Source organism: Macaca mulatta, chromosome X (assembly GCF_049350105.2).
Source record: "Macaca mulatta isolate MMU2019108-1 chromosome X, T2T-MMU8v2.0, whole genome shotgun sequence".
Classification (NCBI taxonomy): Eukaryota; Metazoa; Chordata; class Mammalia; order Primates; family Cercopithecidae; genus Macaca; species Macaca mulatta.
Window position 1 is genome coordinate 21,110,325 of NC_133426.1, and position 18,298 is coordinate 21,128,622.

The 18,298-nt window shown below is 38.4% G+C and overlaps 1 protein-coding gene across 8 annotated transcripts in view; it reads left to right on the forward strand.

Moving 5' to 3' along the window:
* The first annotated feature begins 253 nt into the window (after positions 1-253).
* Positions 254-18,298, forward strand: part of CNKSR2 (connector enhancer of kinase suppressor of Ras 2) — a 284,738-nt gene continuing 266,693 nt past the window's right edge. For all 8 annotated transcript variants that reach the window (XM_001086538.5, XM_002806163.4, XM_028842224.2 and 5 more), the window contains exon 1: positions 254-774. In XM_001086538.5, coding sequence (XP_001086538.1) covers positions 711-774 — 64 coding nt within the window. In that variant the 5' untranslated portion in view covers positions 254-710. The remainder of the gene's footprint in view (positions 775-18,298) is intronic.

Genomic DNA, 18,298 nt, shown 5'->3' on the forward strand with positions numbered 1-18,298 from the left:
ACGCGCACCTCGCGCGCCTCTGTTCCCGGACGGCCCCAAAGCGGGAACGCCAGGCTGCGAGCTGCTGGCACCTGTCTGCCTGCCAGACAGACCCTGGGCTTCGGCCTCGTGCTGGCACGCGCACGCGCCTCGCGCGCCTGCCGTCGGCCCTGGGGGCGGGACCGCGCGGCAGCGAGCGGGCGGGGGGCTCGTGGCGCGCGCGCCCCGCACCCGAGGGCTGCGGAGAGATATTTTGGGTGGCAGGAGGCCCCTCGTCATTTCCGCCGGGCAGCTAGTCGTGCTGGGGGCTTCACTCCCGCGCGTGAGGCGAGCGGGCAAGTTGGCTGAGGGCGTGCGGCAGAGGCTGCTTCCCTCGGTGACGCGACCCCCTCAGCAGCTCAAGCCATGAACTGAAGCTCCCTAGGGACGGAGACCCGAGCGGAGCGGCGGAGGCAGCAGCAGCAGCAGCAGCCGCCGCCGCCTTAGCGGGAACTGAGCAGACCCGGCGCGGAGCCACGACTCCTGCACGTTTCCCTCCCCGTCGCCGTTCCTGCCAGCGGTTGGCTAAGAGACATTACAGCCGCGAGACCCGACACACAAAAGCCGCTTTCAACGCGCCGCCCGCCCAGAGAGGCTGCGGTCAGCAAGGGACCCCACCTGAGAGCGGTTCGGACTGCTGAGTTCGTTTTGTGTCTGAGCTCCGCGCTCTGCACGGAACCGACCCCGTACCCATGGCTCTGATAATGGAGCCCGTGAGCAAATGGTCTCCGAGTCAAGTAGTGGACTGGATGAAAGGTAATGCCCGCTGCGGGGAGGGTGAGGCGGCACTGGGGCGCGGGGCACCAGTGCGAGGTTAGGAGGGGGCGCCCGTCGCGCCAGAGCCCGCCACCGCGGCTTCCACTGGCGTACGTCGTACGCGTCGGGGCGGGGGTCCTCCAGGACTGGCAGGGGCCTGGGGTCCCCGGTCTCCTTTTGTCTCCAGCTAGAGGGGCGCGGAGCGGCCAGAGAGCTAGAGGGCAGCGGGCGCCACCCGGTTGGAGGCAGGAAGTCAGGAGGCGGAATACCGGCACATCTTGCGTACTCCCCGCTCCCCTTACTGCCCCTGGGCCAGGAGGACGTGGCGACCCTTATCTCCTAGCTCAGGGTGGACTCCCCCAGGACCTGCTCCCCTGGTCGCCTTCCCTGGCCCCTTTGTTCCTGGGAAAGCTGACGCCCCCTCGGCGGCCGCCCTTGCCAGCCGCCTTCCCCAGCGCCAACTCTCCCAAGCAACTTTTAGCCCGCATAATGGGGTCAGGACTCGGCCGCCCCCATTTGGAGCCTGGCATCCCCCCACACCCAGGTTTGGCTGAGGATGCCCAGGGCGGGGGTACGTGCTACTTTGGGGGTGAGGACATCATGCTTCCCCTGGGACAGCATCCTTGCTGGTATCTGTGGGCTGCCTCCAGCGCATCCCCTCACATCCTTTCCCTTCCCTGTTTTCTCCCTTTCAAGCCAGTCGAGGTTTTGGACCTCACGGCTTTTTATTAAGGGCTCAACGCCAGGTGTAAGGTGATGCGCATTCAGGTACCTTCACATTTCTTCCATCTTGAAGGTTCCCCCCTTTTTGCCCCTGGCGATTGATAATAACCACAGTTATAGACAATCGCCCTCCTAATCGCAAACGTGAGCTTTTTCTCTAATCCCTGGGCTTTCCTGTCTCACTACCTCCCTCTGTTGTCTGAGTTAAGGGGCTTGTAGAGGACTCCCCCACCCACCAACCCCTTGGATTCCCAGGCCCAACTCTTCCCTAAGATTTTGGGAATTGAAGAGGGGATAGATGGGATGGAATGGAATAAAGAATCCGTGGCCACACTTGGGAAATGTTAGCGTTTTGCTCGAGGTCATACCTGAGCAAACTCTAGGTAGATCAGTCAGGGACCAAAGGCTTATTATCGCTGAAAATGCCCGTTCCTACGATGAAGGAGCCCCTTCTTGGGCTTACTTAACAGTCAGACTTTCTAAGCTCCAGATAATTTAGAATGAGAGGTGAGGTGATTGGAAGGGATTGAGAGTGACAGGGAGAAACTGAATTTTTTTGCTCATTCTTTTCCCCAGCCTTTTTGGCCGCTTGCTTATTCTTGTGGATTTTTCTTTATTTTGCTTTCATTTTATTCCCTTACTTGCCCCTTTATTCCTCATTTACTTTGCTTTTCTTTTCTAATATGTGGAAACTGTTTTGTAACTGCTAAGCACAGTACAAATGTGAGTGAATTGAATTAAACCCAATACATTATTTATCGACTGCCCCCCTGTGTGCAGTGCATTGTGCTAAGGTGCCATGGGGGATATAAAGATGACTAAGACAAAGTCCTGCAGTGGCTCATCTTTGCTGCTGCTTTTTCTCTTTATATATTTGCTATTGAAATTCCAGTATCTTAGATTCCCACCAATTCTCCTCACTCTCCACCTTCTTCTCTGTTTCTCAGTGATGGAAGAAAGAGCCAGAGTATATGCAGGAAGCAACAATGCTTAAAACCCCTTTCTTTGAATTTTTCTAAAAGGTTACTGTAGTTTGAGTCTGTTGCTGAAATATGAAAAGACAAGCTATCTTGGCTCCATGGGAGTCTGATTACCTTCATAGACTACCTTTTGCAAATTCCCATGATGCCTGTAGTGAGTGCTGCATACTCAGTCTCCACCTCCCACCCTCCCAGTTACATTCTTGCAGTTTCCCCTCTCTCCATAGTTTAGGTCCACTGAAGCAAGTAGAATATATGATGCAAATATTCTGACACACATTATTAGTTGTTCAGTACACCAGTCCTTTAAAAATCTTTCCAGCCTAAAATGTGGCTTCTTTGAAGTTAGGTTAACATTGTTAGCTGTGATTTGAATTTTTTTTTAATACATAAGTCGAATACCTTGTTTCATACCTGTTGGTGACGCATTTTAGAGCTATTTGAAAAGATGAATTGGGTAGCCAGGATAGAGTTTGTGTATCGTATACACATATGACTGGAAGAGAATGAATGATATTTCAAATCCCAAACTACTTCCTGCTGAAATTTCCTTAATATTCATATGTATTTGATTTGAGATATTATCAGAAAATGAGATTTAAAAAAATAGTTGCATGAAACAAACAACATTTCCTCAACTTGTAACTTACACTGTTACCTTAATTTTTCTCTCTTTGCCCTTTTCCCCAAGTAAAGTTTAACAAAGGACATTTTAAAAATATTTTTCATCCTGCAGTAATGCAGTAATATTTAAAAGTCACCTGCTAATTTAGGCTGTAGCTTTGAGAGGCTAAACCTCATTTAGTGTTGTGTAATATGTAGTGTTGTAAAGGCAGTACCAAAGAATGAACGAGAGTCTTGAACAACTGCAACACTGTGGGAGTTCTTCAGAGGATGCTCCTAATGAGACAGTTTCATCATCCTTAACATTGAAAACATATAGTATATGCTTTCTGCTGGTCACAATCATAAATAGTTATAACTCTGTTTAAGTAAGGTGCATTCTTTATGTACTTTCTAGGATATTTTTCTCTTCACTAAACAGAAAAAGAATCATTAAGTGTATAAGAATAGGAGTGGCCATATATTTATGATTCTAGACAATTTGTAGAAGTGGTATAGAAACTCAGTCCCAGAGAGGGAAATGAACAGGGAAAAAAAGCTGACAAGATTATTAAGCTTTAGTGGCATATATTAAAGATTATTTATGAGGGACGATTTATACATTGCAATTTTGGTGCAATGTATAAATGGATTCATTTAGATTGATTTTTATTAAAATATTTGAGGGAGATGGAAATACAAAATTTATATATTGTTAGTAGTAAAAATATAAGGAAATCCTTGTATTCTTTTGCTCACCAACTTCATTATTTGTAAAATCAAATACCAAATTTTCTACTGACAGTAAAAATTGAATATAACACAGTGTCAATGTTATTTCCAGTAAATACATGAACTCCTTGTGAGTCAGTGAAATAAGTAGCTATATCACAAATTATCCTGATAGTACTTCTGGCTATTTGGAGATATCTTCTAGACCTTCAAATTAATTTTTAAAATTAATCTTATAAAAATGTTTTTGGAGAAAACCAAATACTCATAAATTAGCATTTGAAACTAACCTTCAGTTGGAAATTGCATCCAATCCTCTTGTAGTTTTTATATTTTAAAACATAAACTCCTTTCAAGGTAAATAAAGACAAATGAGTTATTGGAAAAAGCCATAGGCAGAAAAGTAGGCCAGTAATTGTTCTAATTTTTCCTCCGTCTATTATTCAAAAATAAGTCATTTCTCAGCTCCTATCTGTCCCCTTGCAGGGCCTGGAAATAATCTGCAGTTGTTTGAGTCTGCAGACCTTCTCTACTTTTTTGCCCACTGAAATATAACAAAAAACCCTGAATGCTTTAGGGCCCCTGTTATTAACTTTATTATTAATTTTCCTAGTCCATGTCACACCCAGTCATTCCAATTTTTTTCTTACATCTTTTCCAACTCTGAGACTCATTCAAAATATCCACATGACTAAGACAGTTATTTTTCTAGGACTCAGCTCCCTACATTACATTCTTCCAGTAATCTTTAATCTCTCTGGGTCAGATAAAATGATTATGATTTTTCAGAGTTAACCAATAGGCCCCATTTTGCTGGTCTTTAAACATCTCTGTGATTTAGCTCCAACCAATTTTGTATTATTATGATTCCTAAAATAATTAAATTTTTAAGATAGCCTTTTCTCAACCCATTCCACAATCAACTGCTCTACCCTTTCCTGTTTACTATAAATCATTTCTTCAAGAGGCATTCTCTGACTTCTAATTTCTGTCGTGATGACTCAGCCGTCTTGAGGATAGAAAATAAAATACATTCTTTTAGGTATAAAAAGCAAAACCAATGTTTTGTATACAATCCTATAGTAGAGGAAAATGTAGTGATTATATAAAGTCTAGTCAGTATAAAAGTTTAATGCTGTAAAGGAGAATGTATTTGATAAGGCAGAGATGTTTTGACAGGTACAATGCTCTTTAGTAATTCTTTTTGCCCATCATAGGACCCAGAGCTGAGGTTGAAATTTGTCTTTATTAAATAAAGAAAATGTCAGAATTTTGAGTTCAACTGTCTTGAGAGAGAGATTGGAAATAATTTTCTGGCAGGAACTACAAATAAGCTTAAGTGATCAAATTGTTTGTGTCACTTCCTTTTGAAAAATTAGGGTGTTTTTTTCAATTGAAAGGTGACTAAATTGGCACCAACAATCATCTACTTTGGATTTGACTTTCTTGGGGAACAGGAATTCTTGTCATTTTATGTAAAGAAGGAATGTATCTTTTCCATACGTAGAATTTCATTCAGAAGACATGTTATTTTTCTTATAGTGTTATTAACATTTGCTCCTTAATGTAACACTCATGATTTAGTGCAGATTAGGAACAAGGAGTATATTTATGTAGATATATTTGCTCCATAGATATTATTTTCTCAGTGCTTCTGCATGGAAGGTACTTTAATGGATTGTTTTAAATTATTCTCTGCTTTGGGGAAATTAGCCTCTGTAAGGCATGGTAGTGACATTGACAAACTTAGGCAAAGACAGAGAAAGGTACCAACTAGCACACGTAGTAATTTTTTTAAAAGCTGTATATGAGCACCATTGGAAAGAGAAGATGATAATTTTATTGAATCAGAAAGGGGTCTGTGAGGAGGGTGGGGTTCTAGCAACTATTTAAGCTACTTATTTACTTAAGGCATAATCTAAGAGGGATGTATACTAAATGTAGTAGCACAGCAAGAAACTCTAGAGTTGAGATGGGGTTATTAAGTAAAGGGGGGTCGTATATAGGTTTGTCTGGATGAAGGAGAGAGGTGGGCAGTAGAGGGAAAGTGAGGGAGGAGCATGAGTAGGTGGCACAAAAGTACAAGAACAAATCTGCATTTCACAAAGACCATAAAACTCTCATCATGTCCTGAGTTTAAATAAATGCCACATTATAAAACTTCAGCTGCCAAAAATAAGCCCACAAAGAATGTGTATTGAATTGGTACAGCTGTTTCAAATCTGTTTCTCAGGAATGATTTGAAAATAATGTTAAATTATTTTGAAGATTAATTAAATCATTAACATTATGTTGTTAGATATTTCTAATTTTACTGAACCAAGTTCTTATACGAAGAATGGAAATAGACTTTTAAGTATTAATACTGTTCCTAAAGCAATGATAAATTATCATTTTTATTTATAACAAAGCAACCCTAGATTAGGGCTCAATTTATTCTTTGTTTGTTTGTTTTTGTTTGTTTTTGTTTTTGTTTTGAGATAGAGTCTCACTCTGTTGCCCAGGCTGGAGTGCGGTGGCGCAATCTCAGCTCACTGCAACCTCCACCTCCTGGGTTCGAGTGATTCTCATGCCTCAACCTCTCGAGTAGCTGGGATTACAGGCACCCACCACCACCCCTGGCCAATTTTTGTATTTTTTTTAGTAGAGATGGGGTTTCACCATGTTGGCCAAGCTGGTCTTGAACTCCTGACCTCAAGTGATCCACCTGCCTCGGCCGCCTAAAGTGTTGGGATTACAGGCATGAGCCACCGCACCCGACCTCAATTTGTTCTTAATGACGTTTAGGTTTCTATGTGTCTTCCCTGCAATACCTCACACATAGGGTTATTGTGAAGAATAAAGTTATTAGCTTCTAAAAATAGTACTAAAAGAATGGATCATCTGTACTAGTTTTCAAAAAGGGCGGGGGAAGGGAGTATAAAGTAATTTGAAAAAAATGGAGTCTAAAAGTTTTAATTGTTTATGGCTTTTTATTGTTTAGTGTCTGATTAAAAGCAACAAGTATAGTCTTCAACGTGGAATCATTGTGTTGAATTACATTCAGTGAGTGAATTCACAGTTTTCATGAATAGCATAGGCCTGTGTTCCACAAAATGGTATATTTTTGTGGTTGTGGAAGCCAAATGATCAAAAGAAGCCAAAGAGGTGTTTTGTGTGTGTGTGTGTGTGTGTGTGTGTGTGTTTTTTGCTAAGCTTTTTTATATTAAAACAAACATGGATATTATATTCATGATGTAGAAATCAAAATTGGCATTATTTCAAAGATGAGACCAGAGACTTAACAGGAATTTTAGGCTTGCAGCTGGCTGTTTAAAGCTCTATTCTCCAGACCTCCCAGGGTTGAATACACTCTTTTGAGCAATTACAGATGCATCAGTGGAAAAGTTGGAGAAGTGGTGGTTGAGTTTAAAAAAGGTAAAATTAATGGACTCTGTTTCCCTTTTTTTCCTTTTGCTACAAGGCACAAAATATGACCATTTTCAGTCGAGGTCATGATAATTGTAGCATCTTAATTTTGTTTATTTGTTTGATCCATACACCTCCAGTCAGGATGAATTCCTTGAAAATGAATCGCATCTGATCTCATTCTCTCACTTCTTACCCTTATCAGTTTAAAACAGTTTAATTACTTCTCATTGTTTTTAGGATAAAGGTCAAAGTCCTTAACATGGCCTATAAGACCCTTGAAGGTTTGGTTATTGCCTATGAGGTAAGTGTCATGCACAGCACCAAGTATACAGGCTGCCTCACCGTCCTTCCTTTTTGCCTACCACTGGGCATTTGCACTTAATATGTTCCCTCATTCTCTTCACCTAGTTAAGTCCTACTCACCCTTCAGGTCTTATGCTTTTTCTCATCCACCTTAGGAAAGCCTTTCCAGATTTGTTAAATCACATCAAACCCTCAGTTATATGCTGTCCTAGTACCATGTATATCTCCTGTGTCCCATTCACCAGTTTTATTTTTATATTAATTTGGATGGTTATTTGATTGATCTCCAGCTCCCCCACTAGATGAGTGCAAGGACCCCGTCTGTTTCTTGTACCAGTGTGTAAAAAAGTATCTGGTATAAAATAGGCACTTAGAAAATATTTGTTGAGGGAAGGAATAAATTAATGTATTCACAGATTACTGGTCTGTCAGCAAATCTGCTTTCCTAAATGACAATGCACGTAAAGTCCCTTATAATGCTCTAATGGATACTTCAGTGCCAACCTACATATTGTGTGCCAGGATACAGTAGAAGTAGGGTTGCTTTATCCATTTCTCATAGTTGTGGTGCTCTAGCCAATTCAAAGATACGAATCATGGTTTAAACTCATTTTGTTATAAAATATTAATAATTTCAGTAAATTAATAACACTTGTATTTATGCCATAAATATTATAGATAGTATAAATATTATTTACTAACATCACTTAGTAAGACAACATGATAAGCAAATACTTATTAAAACATTAAAACACACTCCTTCTAAGCATTTATTTCCCTTCATTCAAATTTTCTAATTGTTTCTTCATTTGGGTATTTTTTAAAGAACTCTATATATTTTAGAATGCATGATAGAGTGAAATTGATCAAATGTCTTAGTTTTGTCCTCTTATAAAAATAAAAACAAAAAGCTCATATACAAAATTAAAATGCATTATTCTGTTAAGATATCCTTTATTTGTTAATTGGGACGATAAAATAGAAAAACAACCCTTGAGCTTAATGAAACCATTATCTTATTTATTATATTTAGTGTTCAATTTGCATTTTTATTAATAGGAATACAATTAAGGTATTTAAAGGTGCATCTTAAAGTAGCATTTTCTTGTGTAATTTTTCATCCTTCCCTCTGATTTTGAAAAAAATAAAACTTTAAAAACTAGATGTAAGTTTATTGTTACTAACTTTTGAAGGGCACTTTTTAAGAACATATGTACAGAATTATTGCAAGACATAGTTTGCTAAATACAGGTGCCTCAAGTGGATTTTCTATGAATTACATGCTGCTAGGTAATCACTAGTAGGCAAATTACTGAAATTTTTCTAATAAAGCCTGCCTCCTCCCAATTTAGAATCATTAAAATACAAATCAGAATAAGTGAAATTGTGAAGATCTTAATAGGCATGCCAGTTTGTTAACTCTTTATAAAACACCATCAGGCTTAAATGCCCTAGCTAGTACTGCAAAACAATGGATTGCAATTGTGCCCTGATTTGACTTACAAACAACTATTCTACAAGATAGAATTTTTAAACTTGAAAGGTGTATTTAATTTATGGTTTGATTTTAATTTAAATTACAATCATTAATTCTAATGGAAGTTTTCATTATCTTACTCTTGCAATTTCAGGAAAAAAGAGTTTGTTGCTATTTGCATAAATGCACTGAATTTTAAATTTTGCTAAAGTGCAGTAATAACTGTTTTAGCTTTCTTTGTTCATCTGTTGACTATTTTACCACAACATAAAATTGTTTGAAAAACCAATATTTATTTAATAAACCAAAAGTTGCACTGACACCAATATAGGATGGTTTGCCATGATAAAAATATTGTTACATAACTAATATCAAGTGTAGCATGCATGACTGTTATATGTTTACTTGACATTAATGTTCTTAGAAATTAGATAGGTTGGATAGTCTTTAGATACAGTGGTAGATAAGAAGAAACCTCATTAAATTAGTTGCCTTTTAAGATTTTGCCCAATATCTTTTTTTTTTTTTTTTTGGTGTTTGTTTGAACTTTTTATTTTGTTTCAAATACATCTGCTATTTTTAAAACAGGCTTGCAACATGTTTTCTTAAGTAATAACTGGAACAAATCAATGGAAGCTTGGCTTAGATCCTGGATTTTCCTTTTATCAATGTATTTACCAAAGATGATAAAAGAATCTATTTTCTAGTAAGTCGTTAGTTGTACTTAACAATGTAATTTATTAGTAAAAACCTTTAAAATTCTGGCATTAAATAATACTGCTGAATGATTAATGTTAATACTAGCTGAATTTTTGTTTTAATTTTGATGTGTTTTTTATATGTATATAGGAGTTTATTTGGTATATTTTTTCAGAAAATTGATATTTTAATGTTGTGAAAATCATTTATATTTTGGTTTTCAAAACAGGCCTTGAGATATTAAATACATATAACAGAGAAAGTGTAGAGATTTTGCTCATGGTGCTCAAAACAGACATATAGTAGTCCAGTTGCTAGTTTTCCTTCTGGCCTGCTGGAACCTACATAGAAACCAAGTTTGATGTGGTATAGAGCTAGCATGATATGGCAGGGCTAGATGTTCTTTCCCCAGTTCCCATTATATTGGTGTCAGGATGAGCTTTGTGGCAGTCTCTGTTGGCACCAATGTTACATTAAATCAAAGGAACAAAGCTTCTTTATCCAGAAGCCTGCTCTGTTGCCTTCTAGCAGTCAGACCAGAGACTTTCAGTTTGATGTTGAATTGACACACACAGAGTAGTTTGTTCTGTGAAATATTTGGGTTAGATGATTTTTCTTTCCAGTGGCCCTAGACATAATGTTTTGAGTTTACTTATGGTAAAAACCTGTTAATTCAGATTCTTTTTATTTGGGATTTGTGATAATTTCACTGTGCTCCTATTGAAGATTCTGTTAATATGTGAAGGAAAAGTTTGCTGATCAATCTAATAATGCAAACAAGATTGGAAAGAAATTGTTTGACCTGGGAGAGTACAATGTTTTTGTATTATACTTTGCCAGGAGCCACTTACATACTGGAAATATGCTAGTTAGAAAGGAGTTGTATTTTTACTTAGAATTTCTGTATACTTAGAATTATCACTTTTTGTTTTTTGGAGTATTTTGCAAACGTTATTTAATATAGCTTGGTTCTTCTCATTCACCCAAATTAGAAAGGTCATGTACTTCACATTATATTATTACGAATAATCTTTAAAAGTGAGATAAGGGAGAGTTATTAACACCTTTTTATAGGTAAAGTACAGAGAAGTTAAGCAGCTCAACAGAGATTGTACAGCTGTTCAGTGAAATTAGGTTTGACGTCAACTTTTCCCCTACTGGATTGGATTTACAATTTAGTGGGTAAAGGACACAGTTCAGATATGTACACAATGATTTTCAGAATTGACCTTTTAAAAATTTTTCTGAATTTTCTACCCTTTAAAAGTTGGCATAGTATGTAATATAGTACAGGTAAGAGCACTTTGGAATCAAGATACCTGGGTTTGTGTCCTGACTTTATCACTTCTTTGCTTGTGTGATCTTAGGAAGAGTTTAAGTAATTTTCCCAAGTTTTCTCCTTTTTATAAAATGGGGATGCTGGTATTACCTACAATTACCAATCTAAAAGGTGTTTCTACATTTTACCACATTTTTCTGTTGTGGTATACTTAAAACGATGCCTTGTATATAGTAAGCAAATATAAATGTCAACTTTTTTAAAGGAAGAGATTATATTCTGTTGGCAATATTCAGAGGCAGAACTAATAATAGATTATATTTATTAAGTGCTTCCTACATACTGTGTCCTGTGCTAGGTGCTTTCCCTACATTACATTTAATGCCTATCTTAGCCCTGAAAGGTTGGACTTAATCCCTATTTTACACATGAAGGAACTTTGGCCTAGAGAAATTTTTACTTAGAAATGTTGAATGACTTGTCCTATATACCTGTATATTTATTAAGCAGGTGTTTCTTTTAAGTATTGATTTCTGATTGGTTCAGAAATACCTAATATTTCCACCTTGCTTTTCTAGCAGAGGTAGATGTGACATGAGAGGAATCCTGGAAATACTTTTCAAAGATGTTATGTCCTCTCCATCAAACCTACCTTTTCTAGTATCTGGTAAGGTGGGCTATAGTTTTTGTGTCCTTTGGGCTTCTAGTGAGGTGTGTGTACGTGTGTGTATGCACGATGAGTTGTTTCTACTGCTCAGGATAGGGCTTTCATTAGTGACAAAGATGCCACATATTACTGTAGTCTTGGTGACAGCTTTTCTATTTTGAAGTGACCCCTAGAGTTTGATGCTCCCCTCTGCTGAGTCTGGACCTAGGCAAAATTAAAAAAAAGCCTACTCTGAGCACTACTGCCAAGAACCCAGTGCTGAGATGTTTTGTTCTCAAAGGATTGCTAATAAAAGTATGTGGTACCTGATAATAGACATTCATAAGTATGTCACATTTTACCAAAAATAATGATAATTTGTTCAGATTTACTCAGAAGTGGTTAGCCTTGCTACCTGCATTTCATTAGTGTTTCTTTGAACAGCAGACATTTTTTGGTGTGTTCCTGTAGATCTGAAACCCTTATATACCTACAAAATGTCAGTTCATCTCCTCAAATTGTTTTGTTTGGAAACATTTATAATAGACCAAATTGTGATATGATAGGAAAGCTAAGTGAATCACCAAAGCAATTTAAATGCTAGAGGAAATTTAATCATAATTAAAAAAAAACTATTGTGAAATAAATGTAAAATATGGAGTGGTCAAGTTGAATTAGATATTTGACCAATGGAGTGCTTGTAAAATGGTAATGAAAGGCACAATTCCACATACATTATATTTTAAAGTGATACACATAACTTTCCATATGTTTTAAAAATATATATTCTAGTATATATGTGGGAACTTAAAGTAGGATTTGTTCAAAGTTATGCAAAGATATTTTCTGTTTCTCCTTGCTTTCTTTTAATAGAAAGAGTTAAGGTGAGTTTGCTTTAGACTGGAAGTGTTAAAATAAGTGAAAGTAACTTAAATTGTTCTTTACTTGTGGAGAGAATGGTTTGAAGTTTCTCACTTTTTATAAAAGCTATTACAATACCCAGGACAATAGAACCTTAAAAAAAAATTGTGAACTGTGGTAAATTACCAACTAGTTTGAAGTTACCTTAGTCTTGTCTCTCTGACTATATAAAGCACCTTTTTCTCCTAAATTGCTTATTATCCTTTAAAATTCATATAAATTAGAATTAATTTTATTTGGGGATGTTTTTGAAATTTCATCACTTTCTTTGAAATAATTGTTGACATCTTGTTTTAAAAAACAATCTGGTTTAAATATGGTAATACTGTGAATCTCCATCTACATTAATTTTAAGATGTATCTGATTTAATGTTTAAAGGCAGTGGTTTCTTATATTTTAGCTTTTCAAATGAAGCTGCTTGTTCTTAAACATATGCATACTGGAAAATAATGCATGCACATAGAAAATAAATACAGCAGTGGGCTGGGTACAGTGTCTCATGCCTGTAATTCTAGCACTTTGGGAGGTTGAGATGGGCAAATCACTTGAGCTCAGGAGGTCGAGATCAGCCTGGGCAGCATGATGAAACCCTGTCTCTACAGAAAATACAAAAATTAGCCAGGCATGGTGGGGCATGCCTGTAGTCCCAGCTACTCAGGTGGCAGAGGTGGGAGGATCACCAGAACCAGGAAGGTCGAGGCTGCAGTGGGCTGTGATTGTGCCACTATACTCCAACCTGGGTGATGGAATGAGACCTTGTCTCAAAAAAAAAATAAATAAATAAATAAAAAAGAAAGAAAGAAAGAAAGAAAAGAAAAGAAATACAGCAGAATAATAGCTGAGGAACCATAACACTATTATCACACCACTGTCCATTCATTCCTTAATATCAATATCTATTTGTGTAAATTTCTAGTTTCATAAATGTCAGACACTTCATTTTTTTTCTTCAATCATAATCCAAATCAGGTGCACACATTGGATTCTAGCTTATTCTTTTTTCCTATGTCAATCTTTTTGGATGTTTTACATAACAGCTGTTATGTAATATCTCCTGAAATAAAATGCACAGATAATATAACTTACCTACTCACATAATTTTTAAAAACTCACTAAAATGTCCTTATTGTAATAAAAAGAGAAATACATAATAAAATAATATGGGTTTCTGTATGTACATACCCAGGATGACTATACAAGAGGAAAATAATTGATATTTTTCTCTACTTTTAATGAACATATCTGGATTTAAAAGAAGCATTAAGATCAGAAGTTGTTCCATGGAATGTATACAAGAAAATGGAAGAACAGGTGAATGAATAGACAGTGAAGTAAAAACAAATAATAGGAGAAGTGTTAATGGACCAGACTCATTTGATAAGCCATTCTAGTAATTCCCGTTGACCATTTGAAAGTTATGAGTGAAGGAAACAGCTTTTTGGAGAATATTATATTCTAGGGCTAGGGTAGGGAATATGCGAGAAGAGCCTGGAGCATCCTGTAGTGCCATAAAGTAAAGAAGTGTTCAAAAAACACAATGATGAGGGCATGTAAAATACTCAAAAGCCAATCCGAAAGAGCTTCCAAAAGCTAAAGCTGGAACAATTTGAACAATAAAGTATTATAGTATTGGGTTATAACCCAACATATAAAATAAATATATTCATGGGTCCATTCTGATATAAATAAATGTCTGGATAAGTAAAGAAATGGAGGAGAAAAGACAAATCTTTCATGTAGAGAATTACAGATCATTTGTATACATACTCCCTAACTCCCACCACAAAGAGGTGGTACTTAAATCCCCACTCCTTGATTGTGGGTTGCACTTAGTGGCTTGTTTCCAGAGAGTAGAGTGTGAAAAAGGGGAAACATATAACTTTATAGTGGAGAACCCTGGCAGTTGCTACCTTGGCCAAGTGATCAAGGTTAACATCGTCAGTGATAAGTCATGTTGATAGCATGTACCCGTGATATGATGTGATGTGTTGTGATGTGATTGATATGATATTATGAGAATGGTTCTTTATCTCTATGGTCTTTCCTTACTCCCCACAAACCCATAACCCCATTCTAACCATGAGAAAAACATTAGAAAAGCCCACATTTAAGGACGTTTTTCAGAATACCCAACCAAAACTCCACAAAACTGTCAAGGTCACCAATAACAAAGAAAATGTGAGAAACTCAAAAACCAGAAAAGGCTAAGGAGACATGATATATTTATATTATGGAGGAGATATAGTTATAAGGAGACATAGTTATATTATGGCATTCTAGATAGGACCTTGGAATGAAAAAGTACATTAGGAAAAAACTAATGAAATACAAATAAAGTGTGGAGTTTAGCTTATTAGCAATATAATAAGGTTGGTTCCTTAGTTGTAGTGAATGTACCATAGTAATGTGAGATGTTAATAATACGAATATAGGTGAAGAGTATACAGGAACTCTTTATACTATTTTTTGCAACTTTTCTGTAGATGTAAAACTATTCTGAAATTTTTAAAAAGTTGTTCAAATAAAAAAATTACAGTATTTTTCAAATTTGGTAATACCAAAAGATAAGCTATGTGTCATATATGTATAATTTTGTTTTGCCTCTCTAGAAGTATTAATAATAAAGTCTTTCAAATAAAAAAGGGCACTTGAGATATAGAGTAGTTCTTCACTATGTGGGATTGTTCCATCCATGGATCTAGCAATCATTCAGTAACCTAATCATTGTGATAATCCAGTACTACTCATAATTCTCAAAATGCTCCCAGGAAACAATATTGGCCCTGGCCTGGCGTCACGAACCCTGGCCTTACCACTTCTCTTTTTTGTAAACCTTGTACTTTTCCATGCGTGAACATTTTTTAAATTTTATGGATACATATTGTTGTGATTTGAAAAATAATTTTATTGAATGAATGTTATACTTTGTTTTCATTCTACTAAATTTGCTCTTTTATTTGATTAGCATTTTTTACCTTTTGCTAATCAGGAAATATGTTTAAGAAAAGGAAACTAAATGTACATGGATAGGATGGAGACCACCAAAAGTTAGCTCTATCGTCTCATTTTACCTTAATGCTAAACAATTTGCAGTTAAATTCTCAGACAGAAGTGTGTGCTATTCTAAACATTGTTAACAAAGCTTAACTCCCAGTGTTCCTTCTAATTGTAGTTTCTGTTTCCTGCAGGCAATTTGTGTGGGAATGTTAAGCAAGGCATGATAATTTTTAAGTAAATAAATCTTGTGGTTTATAATTGATAATCAGCTGTATATATAAATGTGTGTATAAATATGCACACACATTTACTTAGGGCAGATGTTTACTTACCTAGGGCAGTATATTAGTCTGTTCTTGCATTACTGGCATACAAACCTACCTGAGACTGGGTACTTTATAATGAAAAGAGGTTTCATTGGCTCACGGTTCCACAGGCTGTACAGGAAACATGGCTGGGGAAGCCTCAGAAAACTTTCAATCATGCCGGAAGGTGAAGGGGAAGCAGGCACATCTTACATGGCTAGAGAAGGAGGAAGAGAGCAAAGGGAAAGGTGCCACACATTTTAAAACAACCAGGTCTCGTGAGCACTCACTATCACGAGAACAGCAAGGGAGAAATCCACACTCGTGAACCAATCACCTCCCACCAGGGCCCTCCTCCAACATTGGGGGTTACAATTTGATATGAGTTTTGGGTGGGGCCACAAATCCAAACCATATCATTCTGCCCCGGCCTTTCCCAAATCTCATGTCCTTCTCACATTGCAAAATATAATCATCCCTTCTCAACAGTCTCCCAAGTCTTAACTTATTTCAGCATTAACTTAAAAGTCTACAGTCCAAAGTCTCATCTGAGACAAGGCAAGTTTCTTCCGTCTATGACACTGTAAAATCAAAACCAAGTTAGGTACCTCCAAGATACAATGGGGTTACAGGCATTGGGTCAACACATGCATTCCAAAAGGGAGAAATCAGCCAAAAAAAGGGGCTACAGGACCATGCAAGTCTGAAACCCAGCAGGGCAGTCATTAAATCTTAAAGCTCTAAAATTACCTCCCTTGACTCCATGTCTCACATCCAGGCCACACTGATGCAAGGGGTGGGTTCCCAAGGCCATGGACAGTTCTGGCCCTGTGTCTATGAAAGGTACAAGCCCCTTAGCTGCTTTCCCAGACTGGCACTGAGTGCCTACGTCTTTTCCAGGTGCATGGTGCAAGCTCTTGGTAGACCTACCATTCTGCGGTCTGGAAGATGGTGGTCCTCTTCTCACAACTCCACTAGGCAGTGTCCTAGTGGGGACTCTTTGTGTGGGCCCCACATTTCCCCTCCACATTGCCCTAGTAGAGGTCATCCATGAGGTCTCCTCCCCTGCAGTAGACTTGTGCCTGAACATCCAGACATTTCCATACATCCTCTGAAATCTAGGCAGAGGCTCCCAAGCCTCAACTCTTACCCTCTCTGCACCCACAGGCTTAACAACATGTGGAAGCTGCCAAGGTTTACAGCTTGCACCTCTGGAGCAGCAGCCTGAGATGTATCTGGGGTCCTTTTAGCCACAGCTGAAGCTGGAGTGGCTGGGGACACAGGGAGCAGTGTCCTGAGGTTGTACAGGGCAGCCAGGCTCTGGGCCCAGCCTACAAAACCATTCTTCCCTTCTAGGCCTCTGGGCCTGTGACAGGAGGGGCTGCTATGAAGGTTTCTGAAATGCCTTCGAGGCCTTTTCCTCATTGTCTTGGCTATTAACTTTCAGCTCCTCTTTACTTATGCAAATGTCTACAGCTATCTTGAATTCCTCCCCAGAAAATGGGTTTTTCTTTTGTACCAGATTGTCAGACTGTGCCATTTCTGAACTTTTATGCTCTGCTTCCCTTTTAAATATAAGTTCCGGTTTCATACCATCTCTTCACTCATGCATATGACCATACACTGTTAGAAGCTACCAGGCCACTTCTTGAATGCTTTGCTGCTTAGAAATTTCTTCTGCCAGATACCCTAGATCATCACTCTGAATTTCAAAGTTCCACAGATCCCTTGAGCAGGGGCACAGTGCTACCAGTTACCTTGGTAAAGCATAGCAAGAGTGACCTTTACTGCAGTTTCCAATAATTTCCTCATTTCCATATGAGGTTACCTCAGCCTGGACTTGACTGTCCATATCACTATCAGAATTTTGGTTACAGTCATTCAACAAGTCTCTAAGAAGTTCCAAACTTTCCCTCACCTTCCTGTCTTGTTCTGAGCCCTCCAGACTGTTCCAACCTCCACCTATTACCAAGTTCCAAAACCGCATCCACATTTTTAGGTATCTTTATGGCAATACCCCACTCCTACATACCAATTTTTTTGTGTTAGTCCATGCTCACATTGCTATGAAGAACTACCTGAGACTGGGTAATATATAAGGAAAAGAGGTTTAATTGGCTCACAGTTCCACAGGCTGTACAGGAAGCATTGCTAGGGAGACCTTGGGAAACTTTCAATCATGGCAGAAGGCAAAGGAGAAGCAGGCATGCCTTACATGGCTGGAGAAGGAGGAAAAGAGCAAAGGGGAAGGTGCTACATACTTTCAAACAATCAGGTCTTGTGAGCACTCACTCACTATCACAAGAACAGCAAGGGGGAATCTGCCTCCATGATACAGTCACCTCCCACCAGGCCCCTCCTCCAACACTGGGGATTACAGTTCAACATGAGATTTGGGTGGGGACAGAAATCCAAACCGTACCAAGCAGTTTTGCTGATTTTGAATA